General features: G+C 44.1%; 1 protein-coding gene across 1 annotated transcript in view; it reads left to right on the top strand.

Annotated features, from left to right (window-relative positions):
* EPHB2 (EPH receptor B2) overlaps positions 1-21906 on the top strand; it is a 218888-nt gene extending 196982 nt beyond the window's left edge. Inside the window, exons 9-16 of the mRNA XM_044671322.1 lie at positions 474-538; positions 6818-6940; positions 7655-7902; positions 10361-10576; positions 13766-13915; positions 15793-15986; positions 17390-17545; positions 20668-21906. Of these exons, the coding sequence (XP_044527257.1) occupies positions 474-538; positions 6818-6940; positions 7655-7902; positions 10361-10576; positions 13766-13915; positions 15793-15986; positions 17390-17545; positions 20668-20776 (1261 nt within the window). The 3' untranslated portion in view covers positions 20777-21906. The remainder of the gene's footprint in view (positions 1-473; positions 539-6817; positions 6941-7654; positions 7903-10360; positions 10577-13765; positions 13916-15792; positions 15987-17389; positions 17546-20667) is intronic.
* The last annotated feature ends 449 nt before the right edge of the window (positions 21907-22355 follow it).

Consider the following 22355-nt stretch of genomic DNA (forward strand, 5'->3'; position numbering starts at 1 on the left):
GAGAGAGAGAGAGAGAGAGAGAGAGAGAGAGAGAGAGAGAGAGAGAGAGAGAGAGAGAGAGAGAGAGAGAGAGAGAGAGAGAGAGAGAAGCTTATAGGATAGACAAACAGGAAAGCCATGGTGGGATTAGAGTTGATAAAAGAGGTTCCTCGACATGATAAAAGAGGGTGGTTCCTTGGATTTAGGAGGAGAAGATGGGATCGCCAGAGGAAAGATGGGGGTGGAAGCTGGGAACCAGAGAGGGGAGGGGAAAGGAGAAAAGAGGTTGGAGGGGAGGGCTTTTGGGAGAAGGGGCAAAGAAGCTCATTCCTGGAGATGGAAGACCTAGAGGGAAGGGTGGCTGCGGTGGGAGAGGGAGGGGATTGGAGCCTGAGAAAGGGGCCCTGGGAGACTCTACCCACCCCTAAGCTGAGGTTCCCAGACTCCTCCCTGCTTTCTTGGGTTACTTCATCTCATGGTTTTTGTTCCAGAAGACGGGGGTTTGAGCGTGCCGACTCCGAGTACACCGACAAACTGCAGCATTACACCAGTGGCCACAGTATGTATCTAGCAGCCCCATCTGGGGCCTCCAAGGGGGATGACCTCACTGAGAGGCCTTCCAGGAGGTGGAGGTGGGGAGGCATGAAGATGGGGCGGGAAAGGAGATGAAAAGCAGGAAAGAAGGTGAGCAAGGATGGAGACTGGGAGTTAAAGAGAAGCCAAGAGGGAAGAGCGATGGTTGACTAGTAGAGAAGGGCTGAGGTTGGCATCTGCAGGTCAGAGATAGGATGGGATGTTGACCAGTGGAATAGCCTGGAGTGGGGGATGAGGGGATAGGCAGGTGACAGAGGTCCAGAAGGGAAATGAGAGCTAATGGGGGCACAGCCTGCAGAGCTGATAGAGAGGACAGTGGGGGGGGGGACACTAGAGGTTAGAGATGGAGCAAAGAGGGGAGCAGAGGAGAGGTTAGAGAGGGCTTAGAGAGAGTCCAGGGAGGCTGGCTGGAAACTCAACAGAGGGGCAAAGTGCTGGACTTAGGAGAGATACAGAATTTGGGGGCCGAGGAAACCTGAAGGGAAAGAAGCCCAGAAGGGAAGTGGGGAGGAGGCCGGAAAGAGTCAGACCTGAGCAAGGAATGGTATGCAGGGAAGGGAACTGAGGAAAGAACACATGAGATAAATGGGTAAGAGCTTGGGAAGTGGTTGAGGAGTCACAGACCCCAAGTGAACAGCTGAGGGCTCTGGAGATAGGAAGACAAATGATCCGAAGAGAGGAGGAAAGAGAAGGGAATTAGTGAAGGAGCCCAAGAAGGTGAGCAGAAGAGGGGAGTCGAGATAAGAATATGAGGCACCCCTAAGATCGGGGAGGGAAGGAGGGATGGAGAGATTGAACAGGAAAAGGGAAATTGAGGGAGGATAATGCAAGGTCAGGAAGGGAAGCAGAGGAAAGGCTTCCAGATTCTCATTCTCCCTCCCTCCCTCCCTTTTCCTGTGGTTCAGGCCCAAAACCCAAGGACAACCCAGCCTTTCTAGTGTGAGTGACTTCCTTGCTCTTGACCCCTCCAGCTCCAATCTTGCCCTGGACTATAAAGGAAAACTGCACTGCCTACATTCCCCTCCTTTGCAGATGGGCAATGGTCCCCATTCCAGAACTATGAGCCTCTCTCTCTTCAGAGGGGGCCTGGCAACCAGTTAACCACGTAACTCTTCTGTTCTGACCAAATGAAAAAGAACTGGTCTGGGGCAGCTGGGTAGCCCAGTGGATTGAGAGCCAGGCCTAGAGACAGGAGGTCCTAGGTTCAAATCCGGCCTCAGACACTTCCCAGCTGTGTGACCCTGGGCAAGTCACTTGACCCCCATTGTCCACTCTTACCACTCTTCCACCTAGGAGCCAAATACACAGAAGTTAAGGGTTAAAAAAAAAAAGAAATAGTGGAATTGAGGGGATCAGGAAAGAATTCATGGAGAAGGCAACAAGAAGTCTGTTTAAAGCTTGAAGCATGCAAATGCTTGGAGGTAAGAGATAGAATTGTTGAGTTCAGGCAGCAACTGGAGGTCAGATTCGCTTCCACAGTCTCCAGGGAAGCTTGGTGGCACAGTGGATAGAACACTGGAGCTGTAGCCAAGAAGACCTGAGTTCAAATTTGGCCTCAGATACTTACTAGGTATGTGACCCTACTAAGTCATTTAACCCTATTTGCCTTAGTTTCCTCGTCTATAATATAAGCTGGGGAAGGAAATGGCAAACCACTTCAGTATCTTTGTCAACAACAACAAAACACACACACACACTCACAAATGAGGTCACAAAGAATCAGTCACAATTGAAATGGCTGCACAGCAACACAATACACAACAGGAAATCCTAAAGTGGAATCTAATGGAATAATATCTGTAAAGTGTTTAGCACAGTGTCCAGCACCGAGCAGATGCTTAATAAATGCTTATTCCTCTCCCCAACTGGGAAGAAAAGCTGACTAGGCAAGTCAGAGCTAGAACGTGGAGAGCCTTGAAGGGCAGGCTAAGAAATTTGTCTTTTGTCCTAGAGGTAATACTGAGCTCCTCAAAGTTTAGAGCAGGAGAAAAACATGGTGGGGAACATTTGTGTGAAGACCATCAATATGTCTGTCGTGTGGGAGATAGATTGGAGTGAGGAGAGGCTGGAGGTGGGCTGGTGTTCATTGTCACGGAGAGCGCCATTACTCTATGTACTGGTTCTCTCTATTCTCATATTTGAAGGCAATTCCAGTTGCCAGATGAGAAGCAATGAGCACCACCAGATCCCTGATCCAAGGCTTGCCACATTCCATGACTGTATCTCCCATTCTATCAAGGAAGATGAGACAATGGTTCCACACGGTCATCCAGTAGCATTGGCCTTGGATAACCAAGATAGGACACGTGCACCCTTGCATTTTCTGAAGGAGTTCCCAAATCAGAAAAATTTATAGAATTAGACCTTTGGTTTTGGAGGACAAAAGGCATGGAGTCATAGACAATAAGATCTGGAAGGTATTATGGAACAGGGCGTGTTAGAACATGGAAAGAGCTAGAAAGAACTTCAGAACATAAAATCAATGCTATAAAGGACCTTAGAATATAGAATGGCATCCAGGCATGGTGATGGCACACATCTGTAATCCCTGCTACTAGGGAGGCCGAGGCTAGCAGTTCATAATAAATAAAATCAGATAAAATAAAAAATAAACAAAAATTTAAAAATAAAGTCAATCGAGTATCCCCACTGTCTAGCACCAATATGGTGAGCCTCCAGGATCAAGAGGCCAACAGAATATGTCAAGGGAGAGTCAAACTGTCCCAGGTCAGAAATGGAGCAGGGCAAAGATTGTCAGTCAACACTAGGATCAAGCCTGTGAGTGGCTGCTATACTTCCAACTTGAGCAAGAGAGGGACACCCAGTCTCAAAAGAAAAAAGCATATAGAATGTTAGAGTTCGGAGGGATCTTAGAACATAGATTGTTAAAACATAGAACAGCCAAGTTGGAATGAATGTTAGAACATAGAACAACAGAACTGGACTGAAGCTTAGAACATAGAATATTAGAGCTAGAAGGAAGAGTAAAACAAAATGCCAGAGCCAGGAGGAAGCCTAGAACATAGAATATCAGAGCCAGGAGGAAGAGTAAAACAAAATGTCAGAGCCAGGAGAAAGCCTAGAACATAGAGTATCAGAGCCAGGAGGAAGAATAAAACAAAATGTCAGAGCCAGGAGGAAGCCTAGAACATAGAGTATCAGAGCCAGGAGGAAGCCTAGAACATAGATATCAGAGCCAGGAGGAAGCCTAGAACATAAATTGCCAAGGAAATAGAGAACATAGAATGCCAGAATTGGGAGAAGCCTCAGAGCATGCAGTGGCGGCACTGGAATGGACCCTATAATTCATCTAGCCCTCATTTTTCAGAGAAACTAATTTATATCCAGAGGGAAAGTGACATCATCATCATCTTCTTCTTCATAGCTAATACATATATGGCCCCTTAAGGTTTGCAGAGTGCTTTACAAATATTATCTCACACAGCTAAAGTCAGGGGAAGAACTAGAATCCAGAATCCTTCATCGTCTAGAAGCCCTTCAGGTTAGCAGAGTGGCTCCAATATTCTAAGCAGGCTGGTTCACTGGGACCTGATGATCTATGAAAATGAGGTTCCCACATCAAGTCATCTTCCCAGTGGTGGTGATGGCTTAGCTCTGAGCCGTCCCCACTCCCACACCCAGTCCACATTACAACCCATAGCCAGTTTTCAAGTGGATTGATGACTAGGGTCTCAGAAAGGCAGGTGCAAGGCATGCAACCGAGGAAGAGAATTTCTCCTTGTGTAGCTCTAACTAGCCCTTGTGGGGATTGAGTTTCGAAAGTGGGCCTCGTTAGCACCAAGATCTGACCCACCAAGCTCCTAGCCCCGGCTGGCAATTAAAGCAGCAGAGATTTCCCCCCTCTTCTGCAGGGAGGGAAGATCAAAGCCTCGGAGCTGCATAGGAGCAGGTAAGCCGCAGGCCTTTGCAAGGAGAGGAGTCTGCAAATCTTCTAAAGCTAAAATCCTAGAGAAGAAAGGGAAATTTTTTTTCCAGGGAGCTGACACCAGTGCCTGGCTAGGACTAATTCAGAAAGGGAGAAACCAGGCTGACTGACTATCCCAGGGGGAATCTCCACTCGCTTCCTGACCATTAATGCAGTCAGCCCCAGATCCAAGGGCCAGGTTCTAAGAACAATCTCTGTCTTTTACAGCCAAACTGTGCAATGAGAGTGAGCTGACTTACTGACCAGCTAAACCTCAGGGATCTCCAGAGAACAATAGCCTGATACTGGTTCCCATTTCTTGGAGCACTTTATGGTTCTCAAAGGGCAAAGTCCTAGGTCCAAACCCTGGCTACTACTTATAAATGATCTGATCCTGGGCAACTTATTTTCCTTCTCAGTATCTGTTTTCTGCTTGTAAAATGAAAGACTTAAATAAGATGATCTCTAAAGGTCCTTTCCAGCTCTGAAGTCTGTCATCAAGAATCTGGATTTGAATCCTGACTCTGCTACTTGCCCCAAATCGGAAGCAGCTAGGTGGTACAGTGGATAGTAGTGCTAGGCCTGGAGTCAGGAAGATCTGAATTCAAATCCTGCTTTAGACACTAGCTTTGTGACCCTGGGCAAGTCACTGGAGCACTGTAACCCTCCATTTCCCCATTGTAAAAGAGATCAGTTAGTACTGTAGTACTTCCCTCATGGGCAACTAGGTCAGGAAGTCAGGAGTCAGGCAGACCCCTGGAGTCAAGAAGGAAGACATTTGCCGAGTTCAAATCTGGCCTGTGTTATGCTGGACAAATCACTTAACCTTGTTGGCCTCAGTTTCCTCAGTTGTCAAATGAGCTGGAAGGAAGTGGCAAACGACTCCTGTGTCTTTGCCCAGAAAACCCCAAATGGGCCACCAAGAGTCAGACATAACTGAAACAACTGTTCAACCATACTTCCCTCACAGAGTCCTGGTGAAGAATCAATTTGTAAACATTCAAACACTAGGTAAATGTCCATTGTAATTGTTATTTTAGGCAGATAAATCCACAGAGGCACCAAGGCAAGAGAAGCAGAAGATGGGGGTGCGGGGGCCAGAGGAGTGGAGAGCATTATCCAGTTTAACTAAAGCATATAGAGGGCTTGAAGAGGGATTCACAGGTTGTCCATATGGTACAGCAGAAGGTACTTGGAATCAAAGGTCCTACATTCAAATCCTTATTACCTGTGTTACTCACTACAGACAAGTCACTTCCCCTCTCTAAGATGGCGCTAGACAACCAGTAAGATCCCTCCCAGCTCTAAATCTATGACCCCAATCTGAGATAAAACAGACAAGATAGGTTGATGCCCAATGGTGGAGGGCATTGGATACCAATCGGGCCCCAGGAATCTGAACACGGATCACAGATCTTGAATGGGAAGGGGCCTCAGTGGCCACTGAGAAACCATTGAAGATTTTGATGCAGAGGAAAGACATGACTAGGGATGAAGAAGGAAACTTCTTCTTTTGAAGTGAAGGATTTTGGGAAGTAACTTTCACAGTTGATATGATACTTTCCTCATTGGTTGTAATTTGAGTGGCAATGTATTTTCCAAAGCCATCTTGTTTTTAGGGATGTAGCTTATCATTGGAATGAATATGCACAGCCCCTGCACTCTGAAAGCTTAGAATCCACGAGGGATAAAATATAGACATAGCTACTACTTAAGACAAGGCAATATGCGAGAAGTAACTGTATAGACAATAAATGCGGTCAGAACACAGAGGCAAGAGATAGTCCTTTGAATAGGGAGATCAGAGAAGATATCATGGAAGAGATGGGACTCAAGCTGGGCCTCAAAGGATGGGGAGAATTCTGAGAACAGCCATTTTCACAAGCACAAGGGGCAATATGAGATCACAGCAAGAGCCCAGGACTTGGAAATTCAGAAAAACCTGGGTTTTCCGGCTCCAACATTTATTAGCTAGGTTAACCCCTCTGGCCTGTGGTTTCCTTATCAATAAAATGAGGAGGTGAGTTAGATGACCTCTAAATCCTCATAAACTAACTTTACTATATGTTGATCCTTTCTCCTCAAGTCTCCCTCTTCCTTCTTGACTCCCCACTTCCTCATCACCCCACTCACTATCTTGCTCTGGGATATTCCTTTCTCCTGGATGATTTGAATAGGCCTCCTTTGGGTGGGCACTCAGGAATGGCTTTACCTTGTCTAAGAGCGTCTGTAGCTGAGTGCCCCTTCCCAGCTGTCTGTCTCTCTGTCAGTGCCCACAGTTTGGTGTGCCTGAGCTCTGATCTCATCCCCCTCTCCCAGTGACTCCAGGCATGAAAATCTACATTGACCCCTTCACCTATGAAGACCCCAACGAAGCCGTCCGAGAGTTTGCCAAGGAAATTGACATCTCTTGTGTCAAAATTGAGCAGGTGATTGGAGCAGGTAGGTGGGCAGCCATCTGAGGTCCCCCTCAATTGCTGGGGAGAATCCATTGCACATGTGTAGGTCTTGGGATGAGGGGGAGAAGTCATTTACTTATTTCTTGTGGTAGCCAAAGTCAACTCAATGACGAATCAGTTTGTCACACCACTTTTGATTCTTCTTCTCTAGAGGTCCAGTTACTATAGATGGAAGAAAGAACATGGTAGGGGGCAACTAGGTGGCACAGTGGATAGAGATGAGAGATCCTGGGTTCAAATATGGTCTCAGATACTTCCTAGCTGTGTGATCCTGGGCAACTCACTTAGCCCCCATTACCAACCCCTTAGTGCTCTTCTGTCTTGGAATCAGTACACAGTATTGATTGTAAGATAGAAAACAAGGGTTTAAAAAAGTCAGACACATGTAAAGTCCAGTGGAATTGCTCGTTGGCTAGGGGAAAGGGGTGGAAGGAGGGGAGGAAAAGAAAATGAATCATGGAACCATGGGAAAATAGCCTTAATTAATTAATTAAATGAAAATTTTCAAATTAAAAAAAAGAGAGTCAGAGAACATGGTTAGGATCCATTATCTGAGAAGATGGGCTAGGCTTTGGGAAGGAAAAAGCAACAATCTCTGTAGAACCCTGTGAATGGAAATGACATGGAAGAGGAGACCATGGCAGAACTGCCATCTTGTGAGTGATCCACTGTCCCTTTTTTTGTCTGCCCATTCCAGGGGAATTTGGCGAAGTCTGCAGTGGCCACCTAAAGCTGCCAGGCAAAAGAGAAATCTTTGTGGCCATCAAGACCCTCAAGTCAGGCTACACAGAAAAGCAGCGCCGGGACTTCTTGAGCGAGGCCAGCATCATGGGCCAGTTTGACCACCCCAATGTCATTCACCTGGAGGGCGTGGTCACCAAGAGCACACCAGTCATGATCATCACTGAGTTCATGGAGAATGGTTCTCTGGATTCCTTTCTCCGGGTAAGAGAAAGTAGAGCAGATCAAGAAAAGAAAGGAAGGGAGAAAAGAGGAGAGAAGGGGAACAGAAAGTAGAAAGGGGGTCAGTGATGGCAAGAACAAACAAAAATCATTGACAGAACAAACGATGTCAAAACAATGCCTGAACCCATTCAAAATCATGGTACTAATTCACAGCCTGAGTATTTGTTTTATCATATGGAGTTCAAAACTTTGCCATTAAGATATCCCACTTCTAAAGGGGTTTATCATCATTCCAGAGGCCAAAATCACTTTGTGGGGAGACCCTAAAACCAAGAATCGCTAATTCCCATCAGAGAGATGTCAAGCAATATTTTAATACTCAGTCTTCTTCTATTCCCATAGATCCAAGCTCTCCCTAGGGGCATACCCAATCCTCTGGGCTTCCATGTCCAGAATCATTCCTAAAACTGCCAGGAATCCACTCTTGAAGGACCCCCATAAATATATACTGACTCATTTTCTCTCAGGTTTGCTACCACCAGGTCATTGTCAAATCCCTTTCTCTCCTCATTTTTTCACACTAATATCTTCCTCTTTATTTCTGAATATAGCCAATGACCACACTCTCATTAAAATATTCAGGGGCTCTGACTTCCTGTCTATGTCACTAATTTATGGTATCAGGGCATCGGGGGAAGTGGGTGTGAAGGTATTATTCACAACTAAAGGCAGCTCTGAGCCCTCTTCCTTTCAGACTCACAGCTGAAACCCCTTCCCATTCTACCAGAAGGGACCTTAGTTTGTAGAATACTAGCTCATGGGACTTTAGAGCAAGAAGAGACCTTGGAACATGGAATATCAGAACTGGGAGGGTTCTTTCAACATAGAGTGTCAGATCGAAAAGTGTCCTGAGAATAGAGAATATCAGAACTGGAAGGTATCTTAAGACACAGAGTGTCAGAACTGAGAGGGACCTTAGAACACAGAATGTCGGAGCTGGAAGCAAACTTAGAATGTAGAATGTTCAGAGCTGGAAAAGGCTATAGAACATAAAATATTAGAGCTGGGAGGGGCCTTAGAACACCGAATGTCACATATATAAAAAAGGTAAGTAATAGCCACTAATTATGACAGTGTAAATTAAATGCCATTTTGGTGAAACTGTCACCAAAGATTTCAAGGGAGAGATACCTTTGGATGAAAGCAAAGAAATCTTCTTCAAGGAGGTAGAACTTGATTTGGGCCTTAAAGGGATAGCTGGGACTAAACTAAGTGAACAGGAACAAGGAAAATATTCCAACCTAAGGGAAAGATGAGGAAAACAGTGGGTCCATATGGGAGGTCTGAAGGACATTGAGGACACTCGTCTTCCTGGTAAAGAGAGCTCACAGCAGGGCCTCAAGGGACAGAGGCCTAACTAGCTATTTTGGCCCCTGGGCAAGCAGTACAAAAATGTTTAGGGCAAGAGGTACCAGTCAGGTACCAAGAGCCAGCAGCATCAGACTACCTTCAAACCAACTTTGTAATCATGCTGAGAAAATAATACCAGCAGCAATTAAGATAAATTCATTTGAGCTAGAGGGGGAATTAATTAGATAGTCGCTCACAGATTATTAACAATGCACAGGTCTGGTAGCTACCCAGTTTGACTAATTATTCTCACCCACTAGGTGCTAAACTCCTTTGTTTCTGTGCTAAAGAAATGTTGGGGGTTAGAGAATGTCAGAGCTCAGAACTGAGAGGGGCCTTAGAACACAGAATGTCAGAATTGGGAAGGCCCTTAGAACAGAAAATGTCACGTATATAACAAAGTAAATAACCCTCGTCAGTGTTTAAGTGTTGTTACAGAATGTGATGGAGAAAGGCCTGTGGAGATAGCTGGGCAGAAAGAGCTGTAATGAGGTTATTGTACATACGCTAGGCTGGTGGGAGCGAATAGGTGTGAGAATTAAAATTAATATCCAATATCTCCAGTCTTATATTTAATATGATTTATTAATAATAACTAAAATTAAAAAGCTAGAGTAAAAAGCCAGCTTTCCCAGCTGTGCACACGGGAAAAAGAGAGAGAGCTAGGGCAGAGTTACAGAACTATGTACTAAATGTGGCCACACTATGTGGTGGAGAGATTAAAAGGAATTTGGGGAAATACTAAAGGAATTCTAGGGAACATAGTTCAAAGGTATAAAATTGTCCACTTATACATAGGGAAATAGGTTTTTATTCACTTTGAAGAAAAACATCCTAATTAATCCCTTCAATAGTTGAACATGGTAATGAGTTCCCCATCTGGGAAGGTCTTTAAGCAGAGGCTGTGGATATCATTAGGGATACTGTAGAGAGAATTCTTGCTTCAGGAATGGGTTGAACCAGGTTCCTTTAAGGGCTCTTTAGATACCCAGAAATCCCTTTTAACAGTGAGATTCTATGAATCTTGGGCAATTGTCCATGATTAATATCTTTCTCATTCTGCTTTTATCTCTGGTTTCTTCTAAAGCAAAATGACGGGCAATTCACAGTGATCCAGCTGGTGGGCATGCTTCGGGGCATCGCTGCGGGCATGAAGTACCTGGCAGACATGAACTATGTCCATCGAGACTTGGCTGCCCGGAATATTCTGGTCAATAGCAACTTGGTCTGCAAAGTGTCCGACTTTGGACTCTCCCGCTTCCTGGAGGATGACACCTCTGACCCCACCTACACAAGTGCCCTGGTAATTAATTTAAAGAGAAAAGGCGGTCCTTTGAGGAGGAAAGGGCAAGCTAGCAAAGGCTATGGCCGCGATACCAGGGAGGCAGGAAGAAAAACCCACTGGACCAAGGTTTCCAATATTCTGTAAATCTAAGGAGAATGTGCCATTATAGATTTCTTTTCCTTTTTTTAAACTTGCCTTCTGTCTTATTATCGACTCTAAGAGAGAAAAGCATCAAGGGCTAAGCAATAAAGGTTAAGTGATTTGCCCAGAGTCACATAGTTAGGAAATAAGTGTCTAAGGCCAGATTTGAACTCAGAACCTCCCAACTCCAGGCCTGGTATAGTGGCTAAAGCTACTTGGCTGCCCCTCTGTAGATTTCTGACAGATGATCCTCTAACCCAGTGATGGGCAAACTATGGCCCCCTGAAATGTTCTATCCAGCCTGGCAACATTATTCCTAATCTGACGAATACAATGAGTAGGATACAATACAATGAAACTTTGAAAGAGTTGCCTTAGAAATAGATTGACAGATGAGCATTTCCTTTCCTTTGGCCCCTCTTTAAAAAGTTTGCCCATCACTGCTCTAACCCATAGGATGGAGGATAAAGTCAGCTGTTATTACTTTTGGTGTTGATTTTAGAGCCTGGAAACCAAGACCCAAAAAGAAAGATTGGCCTCAAATGACAGCAAACATGCATGAGTCCTATTGATGGCCCTCAGTAAATCTCTCTCAGTGACCCAAAGATGCCCTAGTTTTCTAAGTTTCATAGCCTTTGAGTGCAATTGAAAATCTTACAGCACAGGTAGAAGAATCCTAGACCCTGTCATAAAGGGACTCTAGAATGCTAGAACTGGAAGTGATCTTAGACCATAAGAGAACCTAGAACTAAAAGGGACCCAAAGGGGACAGCTGGGTAGCTCAGTGGATTGAGAGTCAGGCCTAGAGATGGGAGATCCTAGGTTCAAATCCAGCCTCAGACACTTCCCAGCTGTGTGACCCTGGGCAAGTCACCTGACCCCCCATTGCCCACTCTTACCTCTCTTCCACCTAGGAACCAATACACAGAAGTTAAGGGTTAAAATAGAATAAAATAAAAGGGACCCAAAGCATAGAATGTCCACCTTGGGATAGACCTAATGGAAAATGTCCATAATGGGAGACACTTTAGAACACACCATATCCTTGATGTGAGGATTCAAAGAAACTAAAGTATCTGAGTCAAATATGTCCTTATAACATTGAAAATCAAAGCCTGAAGGGACCTCACAACACCAGGTCTAGAACCTAAACCCAGTACCCTCCATTGTAAAGTTGCAACATTTTTATCAATAACCTGAATGTAAACATAAATAGCAGTTTTATTGAATTTGAAAATGAAGCAAAGTTAACAATACAATAGATTCAATTCAATCTAATAAACATTTATTAAGCATCTACAGTATGCAAGGCACAATATCAGAATTCAGATCTAAAAAACGCTCTGAGGAGACTAGGGAAAATGGGCTGAATCTAATAAGATGAAATGTAATGGAGATAAAAATTTAAAGTTCTAAACTTTGGTTTTTAATAAAAAATCAACTATTCTATAGCAGTGTTGGGGAGATGTATCTGTAGGTTTTAATATACTGCGAGCTCAATGAGAGCCCCATGACTACAAAAAAGAAGAAAAAGTTACTGCCTACTTGGCCTGAATTAAGAAAAACAAGATCTCTGTAAAAAGGGAAATGAATTTTTTTAAGGAGTCCAAGGAAGGTCTATAGGGAGCACCTTAGGCTCCTATATTCTTTCCTGGCTCTTGCTCAATCTGTCAAACTGGAGCTCATCCCTAATAGGTCAAACAGGATGGAAAAGATGTGTGCAATAAGAGGACCATTTGGAAAAACTGGGGATGTTTACCCTGAAGAAGAGAAGACTCAAGGAAGACATGAGTCTAGTTTTCAATTATTTGAAAGACTCATGAGGGCAGCTAGGTGGTTCAATGGAGAGAGTGCCAGACCTAGAGATGAAAGGTCCTGAGTTTAATTCTTATCTCAGACACTTCCTCGCTATGTGACCCTGGGCAGTTTACTTAACTCAATTTGCCTAACCCTTACCGCTCGTGCCTTGGAACCGATACTTAATATTGCTTCTAAAATAAGGGATTTTTGAAAGGCTGTTATGTGGAAGAAGGATATATGAGACCTACCTGGCCCCATGTAATGAGCAAAAAATGAAATGATTGGGGAAACAAAGATTTGATCTCCTGAGCATATCAATTTATTAAGCAGTGCATGCCAATTGCCTAACAAAACGGGACCAACTCCCTTCTTCTGCTTAGGACTGGAGCCCAAACACAAGGGGAAACAGATTTTTATACATTAAAAATAATCAAAGAAGACCAATTAATTAAAAGGGAACAACATAACATTAGGCAATCTGATTTCTAATTGGATGAAAGATATGGGACTTTCCAAATTTGGAAGGGAAGAACAAACGTACAAGTCCCTGAATTCAGGAAAAGTGGTAGACCACCGTGCCTCCTCGAGTATCTGTAAACAGTCAAAGGAACACGGAAATAACTGATTGATCAGTAAGGGACCACTTTTCAGGTAAGATATAAAGGTTGCTTGAGATGTACAAGCATGAGGAAACTCCTTACATCAGTCTCGGGTTCTGACTGTGTTTCCGGTCAATATAACTTGGGTCCTTGGTTAAGGTACAGGTGGTCCAGTTTCCCAGTCACACAGGACTAGGTTCAAATAGCAATAAAGTTTCTTCCCAATTCCCACAATGGAATAAACTTTTTCTCACAAGACAGAATTTGGACCAAGCTTATAATTAAATAGAAAGGGAATTAAGCTGGGTTCAGAATTGATTCACAAGATGGAGCCACTATGGTTCACTCAATTCCTGCAATTAACCACTTGGCTGTCCTAATCCCCTCAATTCCTTCACCCAGGAGGCAGATTCAGGAGTAATGAGTGAAAACTATAAAGAAGCTAATTTAGGCCTGAGTTCAGGGAAAATTTCCTAACCTGAGCGCTGCCCAGAAGTGAAATGAGATAGCAGGAGAGAGTAGGTTCCCCGTCGCTGGAGGTTTCCAAACAGAGACAGGCTGACCACATATATCAGGTCTATTCCAGTGGGGCATATTTTTTGGTTGGATTAAGGTCTCTCCTGATTCAAATCGGCACATCTGTAATTCATTCTTTCTCTTTCTCCAGGGTGGGAAGATCCCAATACGCTGGACAGCTCCAGAAGCCATCCAATACAGGAAATTCACATCTGCCAGTGATGTGTGGAGTTATGGAATAGTCATGTGGGAAGTGATGTCCTATGGGGAGAGACCCTACTGGGACATGACCAATCAGGATGTAAGTTTTCAAGGGAACAGAAGGAGAACCTTGGAAATAAAAGTAGGATCTTCTGCCAAAACACTGGACAGAAAGAGCCTACATTTTTTTCTAACTGCAGTAATTCCTTGGAGGGCGAAGACCGATGGCATAGGGTTGGTCCAGATTCCACAGGGTGGTAGATGATGCCTACTAAAAGCCCCTGGCCCTGGCCCCCAGCCTAACAGGTGTCTCCCAGATGTTGGCTCTTTCTGGGACACCCCCCCCACATCTGCCCACAAGTTACCTAATAGAGCTCACATGAGTGCTCTTTTCTCTTAAATGGCAGCGCCCAGAAGAGTGAGATTTTGGAATAACCTATCAAGCAATCACTCAGTGATCAGATATTTAGTGAGTAACTTGCAATGTCATCAGCTTTGTTCTTTATGCTGTAATAAGTAAAAGGAAGTATAAAGCTTGGTCTTTGCCCTCAAGAAACTTATAATCATAAGCCTAGGCCCAGAATAGACCTTAAAGGCAATCTAGACCAAACACCTTGTTTTACAGAGGAGTAAATTGAGTCCTACAGCCTGTGCCCTGATTTGCCCAATGTCCCACAGGTAGTGAGTGGCAAAGGACTTTAGAACAATGTCAGGACTGGGAGATACCCTAAAACACAGAATGACAGAGCTGAGAACCTTAGAACACAGAATATCAGATTTGGGGGCGATCTTAAAGAATACAGAATATCAGAGATAGAAGGAGCCTTAGAACACAGACTATTCGAGTGAAAAAGGCCTTTAGAACACAGAATGTCAGAGCTTGGAGGGCCTTTAGAACACAGAATTCAGAACTAGGAGACATCTCCAGAGTACTGAATGTCAGCATTTATAGGATCCCTAGAACATTGAAATTAAAATTTGAAAGGACTTTAGTACATAGAATTTTTTAGCAGAAATAACTTTAAGACACCATCCTAGTCCAGCCTCCTTATTTTACAAATGGAAAACTTATTTCAGAGAAAGAAGTGATTTTTCTCAAAGCCACAGAACTAGGAGAGACAGAGACAGAGACAGAGAGATCTGTAAAATGAGAGAGAAGAATAAGAAGACTTTTGTAGTCCCTTCCAAATTTGATCTATAAGAAGAGGAACAATGGGCAATAAGAATAGAAATTTAAGTTGAAAGCCAGTCACAGAATCCTTAAATGCAAGACCAAGAAGTTTGTATTTTATCCCAGAGGATAGAATGGGGCTGGTAATAATCAATTATTATTGATATTTATCTGTGTACATGTCGTATCCCCTGTCCCAATAAACTGTAAGCTTCCCCGGTGCCTACACATAGTAGGTGCTTAGTAAATACTTGTCAGTTTACTGATTATTTCTGTTCGTTCTATTACTGCTATTTTGATACTATTGTATAGTTGGAAAATCTTGAACCCCTGGAACTGCATTGCCCAAGATTCCTTTCTGTATTACCCACAATTCCTTTCCCTTTCTATTTACGTGCATCTTTTTCGTGATTGTATATAAATTTTGGGTAACACTCCTCTCTCTCTCTCTCTCTCTCTCTCTCTCTCTCTCTCTCTCTCTCTTCCATGTGAATTGAGTGGGGAATGTTCTCTGTGTTCTCTAGCTCTCTAGTTAAATATTAATAAATCTCTATAAATATACTTTAGATATTGAATATTAATTTTAAAATCCACACTAGGGAAGGACTGTGATCTTGGGCAAGTTACTTCCTCTCATCAGTCCTCAGTATCCCCTTCTAAAGAATGGGGAAATAACATTCCTATAGGCTCTACCTCACAAGATTGTTGTAAGAGAAGTGCTTTATGAACTGTAAAGTGCCTCAAGGTTATAAGGGATTATTATTGTCATCACCATCATCATCTTCACTATTTTTTTTGTCTTTCAGGTAATCAATGCTATAGAACAAGACTATCGGCTGCCCCCTCCCATGGACTGCCCCAATGCCCTACACCAGCTCATGCTGGACTGCTGGCAAAAGGACCGGAACCACCGACCCAAGTTTGGGCAGATTGTGAACACGCTGGACAAAATGATTCGAAACCCCAATAGCCTCAAAGCCATGGCTCCCCTCTCCTCTGGGTATGGCTCTCCCAGTGTCCCACAGGCACATTTCACCCAGTGTCACAAAGGCTTCTTCACCTTTTTTGTGTTGCAGACCCTTTTGACAGCTTGATGAAACCTAAGGATCCCTTCTTAGAATAATGTTTTTAGAGGAATAAAATAAAATACAGGGGATTGCAGAGGAATCCAGTTATAGAACACACATCCAAGTATAGAGAAAGAGAGAGATCTCTAACTATATGTAATACAATTTTCTAGATATTTAAAAAAAAAAAAAAAGATCAGAGACCCCCAGATAAAGGAGAACTCCTCTGATATGGAGGAAGAATTTGCTAAAAACCAGAGTTATCCAACTGAGAACAGAGAGGTAGAGTATTCCCTGGCATTTGAGGTCCAAAGTTGGATGGGTACTTATTGAGCATATAGGAGAGGCAGTTCAAGCTTCAAACAAGAGGCTGGACTAGATGAACTTTAATTAAATTCCCCCTTTCTGGGCTTCCATTTCCTCATCTGTAAAATTAGGGGGTTGGGTCAGAAGATCTTTAGAATTTCTCCCAGCTCTGGCGTTCTGTATTCTAAAGCGTCCCCTGGTTTTGGCATTGTCTGAAGAATCTTTCCATCTCTGAATTTCCTTTTTCTAAGAGCCTACCCCGCTTTGACATTCTATGTTCTAAGGTCCTGGGTTCAAATCTAGCCTCAGACACGTCATAGTTATATGACCCTGGGCAAGTCACTTTAACTCCCATTGCCTAGCCCTTAATGCTCTTCTGCCTTGGAACCAATACATAGTGTTGGTTCTAAGAGAGAAGGTAAAGATTTAAAAAAAAAAAAAGTCAGGTCTTCCTATCTCCAAAGCCAACCCTCTATGCACTGCCTCACCTAGCTTTCCTTTCTTTTCACTCATTAGTAACAACTCTGGGAACCAGATAATGGGACTTAGGTAGTGACTCTGCAAGGAACTATAGCCTAAAGAGTGTAAGCCCCCTGCCCAAGGTCAGACAGTTCAATTATAGAATATAGAAAATATAGAATTAGAACCCAGACTGCCTGACTTCAAACCTATTGCTGTTTCTGCTGTGCCCACTGCCTCCTTTCTTTCTTCCTAGTTTCTCATTGGAAAAGTGATCCAAGTCTTTTGCCCTCCTCTTCCTTCCCTCTCTTTTTTTCCAGATCTAAATATTAGGAATTTTTTTAGGGACTTTTCCTTTCAGCTTAAGTCATCATTCAGGTATTTCTCCAGGTCTCTCTATGTGACCAAATGACCCCACTAAGCCCTACCCTCTTCTGACCTGTAACCACACACACACACACACACACACACTCTCTCTCTCTCTCTCTCTCTCTCTCTCTCTCTCTCTCTCTCTCTCTCTCTGTCTATCTCTCTGTCTCTGTCTCTCTGACCATTTCTGCCCCTCTCTTAGGATCAACCTCCCCTTGTTGGATCGAACAGTCCCTGACTACACCAGCTTTAACACAGTGGACGAGTGGCTGGAGGCCATCAAGATGGGCCAATACAAGGAGAGCTTTGCCAACGCTGGCTTCACGTCCTTCGATGTGGTCTCCCAAATGATGATGGAGTAAGTGTCAGGCATTCCTGGGCTACTTTCAGCTCCTCTACAGGGCTAGTCATTTTCCTTACTAACTTCCTCCCAGCTCTAACTCCTCCTCCTGGCAGGGTAGGCTTAGATAAGCACAGCTATGTAGTCGTGCCCTCCCTGCTGTAGGTCATCTACTTCCAATCCTGGCTTTGGAGGAATAAATGCAGGATGCCAAACTCTCACAGGCCACACATCCAGGTTATTATTGGGATATTTCATAGGTAGCAGATTGGGTGAGTCTAGTAGCTCAGGGTAGGCTCCCATCAATCAAAGAGCATTTTAAGTGCCTACTGTGTGCCAGGAGCTAGGGATACAATGACAAAATGAAAACCAGTTTCTGTCCTCAAAGAACTTACATTCTCTCGGGGGAGACAACCGATACAAATACACAGAATAAGTGGGGCAGCTAAGTGGCTCAATGGGTTGAGAGCCGGGCTCAAATATGGTCTTGGGCACTTCCAAGTTGTGTGACCTTGGGCAAGTCACTCAGCCTCCATTGCCTACCCTTACCACTCTTCTGCCTTGGAACCAATACACAGTATTGATCCCAAGATAGAAGATAAAGGTTTTAAAAAAAAACAATATACAGAATAGATATAAAATCGGTAAGAGGCAGTTTGGAGACAGAGGGCACTAGCATTGGAGAGCTCTGACTTCCTTTCTTTCATTACCTTGCATGTGAGTTTCTGTGGTCCTCTGTTGGCTCTTTTCATCAGATTCAACCACAGGGATCTGGGGACTAGTTGTTCCGTGTTATCTAAGAGAGTGGAGATCTCTTGGGAGAGAATGTGCTGGTCCCCATCTGTCTGCAGGTTGCAGGAATGAGCTAAGAACATGCTTAGATCACAAAGGGAAATTGACTGTGAGGAGATCTGGCCGCAGGCCCTGGTGGCTAACGTGTACCTGAGAGTGTCTGATGAGGCATTGAACTCTTTTCGTGTGGAAAGCAATCTGTAGCAAAAAGGAGAGGTGAGATCTCAAAGCTCCCTGGAGCAGCTTATTAACTGGTATGCATGGAAGGCTGAGGAACCTTGGTCAGAGAAAGAAAAGGTATGAGACAGGTCTTAGGGGGCTTTTTGGAGGGAAGAAATTCCAAGCAGCTTAGAAGGGATCCAAACCATCCAACCACAAAGTAAGAATAAGGCATTTCTACATCCAAGGCAGGGAATGGAAATTGTTCGTGACTGACCACTGGGGGCTTTGAGTCCTCACTGTAACCCATGCAGTTTGACAGATCGCAAAATCAATACACTTGAGCCATGGAGAACAAAATTTCTTGAGATTAAAAGAATTAGAAAAAGTCATATTAAAAAATGGCCCTTGTCACACTTCTCCAGGTGTTGTGCCCTAGGCAAGCTGCCTGCCTTGCCTACCCCTAATCCCAACTCGGCCTGAAAGTCTAGGTATAATGTTAGTAAGTCATAGGGCCCAGGGGAAATCATTGTTGAACAATCATCACAACGTAATCAGCATAGAGTTATTAAACACCTACCATGTGTCCCAAGCTAGGAGGGAACAAAAAATATAAGGCATGGTCCCTTGCCCTTAGGGAGCTTAGTTGGGGAGCTCAGACATATAACCACTGGAAGAATTAAATAATAACAAAAGTATTGGGTGACAATGGCGCCCCTACTGCCTTCTCAAATAGGTTCATGTATATAAAAGTGCTTGAAAACTGTAAAGCATGAAATAAACGTGGATAGTTATTATAATTGTTCTCATTTTAGGAGGGACATTAGCAACAACCATAATCATAATAGTTAGCATTTATATGATATATGCTATGTATGCTTTAAAGTTTGCAGAGTGCCTTACAAACATACTCTAATCTTATCCTCACATCAACCCTGAAAGGTAGGTAGATGCTATTATTATCCCCATTTTACAGATGAGAAAACTAAGGCTGAGAGAGGTTAAGGCGACTTACTCAGGATCATACAACTAGTGTTTGAGGCTGGAAACTCAAGCCTTCCCCACTCCAAGCCCAGTGCTATATCCACTGTGCTATAGGGATGCTCTACTGACATTATTATCTCCATTTTACAGATGAGAAGTCATCCATAGTCACATAGCTAGTGTCAGAAATGGATTTTAAATCTAGCTATCTCCTGCTTTCTAGTCCAGCACTCTTTCTTTTATAGTAGAAAGCTTTAAATTAGAAGACCCCAAAAATGAGTGACCTGACTAGTGAAGGCCCTGGAGATCAGACAATACCGAGATCAGCCATAAGAATTGACAGTGTTGGGGCAGCTGGGTAGCTCAGTGGAGTGAGAGTCAGGCCTAGAGACAGGAGGTCCTAGGTTCAAACCTGGCCTCAGCCACTTCCCAGCTGTGTGACCCTGGGCAAGTCACTTGACCCCCATTGCCCGCCCTTACCAATCTTCCACCTATGAGACAATACACCGAAGTACAAGGGTTTAAAAAAAAAAAAAAGAATTGACAGTGTTTAGCCTTGAAGAGAGAAGTCTTGGGAGAGGTTTGAGAGCTCTCTTCTGGATCTGTCATGTAGAAGACAGAGCAGACTTGTCTTACTTGGTCTCCTGGAGAGCAAATTAGAAGCAGTGCAGAGAAAGATTTTTCATTTTTAACAATGAGAGCTCTCCAAGGCAAAAGGGCTATCTCGGAAGACTGGAGGGCTTTGCACTTTGGCTGCTCAATCACTTGCAGAGCATCTTGTCGAGACAAGCCTAGCTCAGGTACAGGTTAAAGGTCCCTTCCAACTCTGAGAAGCTCTGATTCCTCTCCCTCTCACTGACACATTCCTTCTAAAGAGGGAGTACCTCATCAGGTACTGATAGCCATCCATGAGCCAACAGAACCTGGGGCAGGGTCTCGCCATGGTCATTTTCTATCTTTGAGCGAATTGTGTTCTTCATTCATTCCCACAATCTCCAGACATGATTAATAGCCAGCTTAAAAGTACAGAGAAGAAGAGTTATGACTTCAGAGCAGGGAGAGGCTTATGAGGCTACACTCAGAGGGAAGACAGAAGGAGAGAGAGAATAAGGAGGAAGAAAGACTTCCTTCTAAAGGTGGGCTGTCACATTTACCTTTCTGGCTCCTTTATCCAACACATGTATATTTATGTTTCTCCCCCAAAGGGACATTCTTCGTGTCGGCGTCACTCTAGCTGGTCATCAAAAGAAAATTCTGAACAGTATTCAGGTGATGCGAGCTCAAATGAACCAGATCCAGTCAGTGGAAGTTTGACCTTCACCCCACTTTCACTCTCCTCTTCCTCACAGCCCTGCTCCCCTTTGCCCCTGTGTGCCCCAGTCCCAGTTTTTGAGCATCCGATGTCCAACCACAGAGTCACCCACCTGCTCTGAGGACAGTGGCAACAGGTGGAACCACTCCAGAGAGAGAAGTCATCAGAAACACCGAAAATTTAAGCAATGGAAAAAAATAAGAAAAGAAAGAAAAAAGGGAATGGGAAAAAGATATTTTGGGGGAAACCATATGAAAACTATTTTTAAAGACAAATAATGAATGAAGAACAGCAGTGACAGTCTTGAAAAGGGCTCATTTAGATTTTTTTTCCAGTCTGAGACCAAAAGCCGTTTCTTCCTCTCCCACCAAGGAAAAAAATGATCTCAGTACTGCTTGACCAAGACCAGAAGGAGAGGGGTGCTTTCAGGAAGAAGAATGTGAAGAGGAGAAGAATGGCCCTCCTCTTCTCCCTCTGAAGGCTGCTAGCATCATGTGACAGCCAGTCCTCCTGGGCTTCAGTTTCCCCTCTGGGATACTGAAGTGGGCAGGTGGCCCAGGGGACCTGAGGAACCATTTCCCCAAAATGGACCTGCCCCAACTCAAACTGATGAATTCTTCAGACTTGAAGATTTTAAAAAACTGCAAAGGAAAAAAAAAGAGAAAGAGAGCGACTTTTTGTTTGTTTTTACAGGGGGGGCTGATGGGCACAGCCCTCCACTCCCCACGAGAAGGGGGAGAACACCCATACACAAGCAATGGCCCAGTTCTTACAAAAGACAGCTTTTGTGAGAGCCACCTTTGCCTGGGCATCTCCGTACACCCTACAGTGGCACCACCTTCTCATACATATCACATGCACAAAATTTGGAGTTGGGTCTTCACCATGTGCCAATGACCTCTTCCTTCTCTTCAGGCTCTCCCAAGGCCTGGGAGCAAGCAGATCGGTGACTGGTGCTAAGCGTTGGCTATGTTTGCCACTGGGGAAGATTTGTCCTGTTGCTTGGTTTGTTTACACCAATTTTGTGGGGTTGGGGTTGTTTTGTCGGGGTTTTTTTTTTTAAATGACAATGAAGTAACACTTTGACGTTTCCTATCTTTTAAGGACTCGGTCCTTCTCCTGGCAGGAGGACCTTTACACTTATTGACTAGGCAATATACCAGGGGCAAGATTTTATATGCCCATTTCCTGATTTTTTTAACATATGATTTCCACTGCCCTATAGGGTTCCCCTCCACGATGTCGTCCCATCTCACCAAAGCAAAGGCTTGACTCCAGGGCTGAGCAGGACTTGTGGGCAGGCAGACAATAAAGACAGGCAGGTGGGCATGGGGATGGAGAGAGGAATCCCTCTACACCCCACGGTTACAACTCTTTAACATATGCCCTTGAACGAGAAAAAGAAGTTAGGTCAATGCCAACCTCTCACCCATTTGGAAATTAGAAGGTGGGGTGGGAATAGGGAAGCAAGGAGTACCTGGGACTGACAAGCAAAACATAGTCACTAATCCTGATATTCAGTGTTCTCGGACCAGCCCCCAAAGAGCAAAGGTCCGACGGTGCCACCAGCATTGTCCTCGA

The sequence above is a fragment of the Gracilinanus agilis genome, chromosome 3 (assembly GCF_016433145.1).
Source record: "Gracilinanus agilis isolate LMUSP501 chromosome 3, AgileGrace, whole genome shotgun sequence".
In the NCBI taxonomy this organism is placed as follows: domain Eukaryota; kingdom Metazoa; phylum Chordata; class Mammalia; order Didelphimorphia; family Didelphidae; genus Gracilinanus; species Gracilinanus agilis.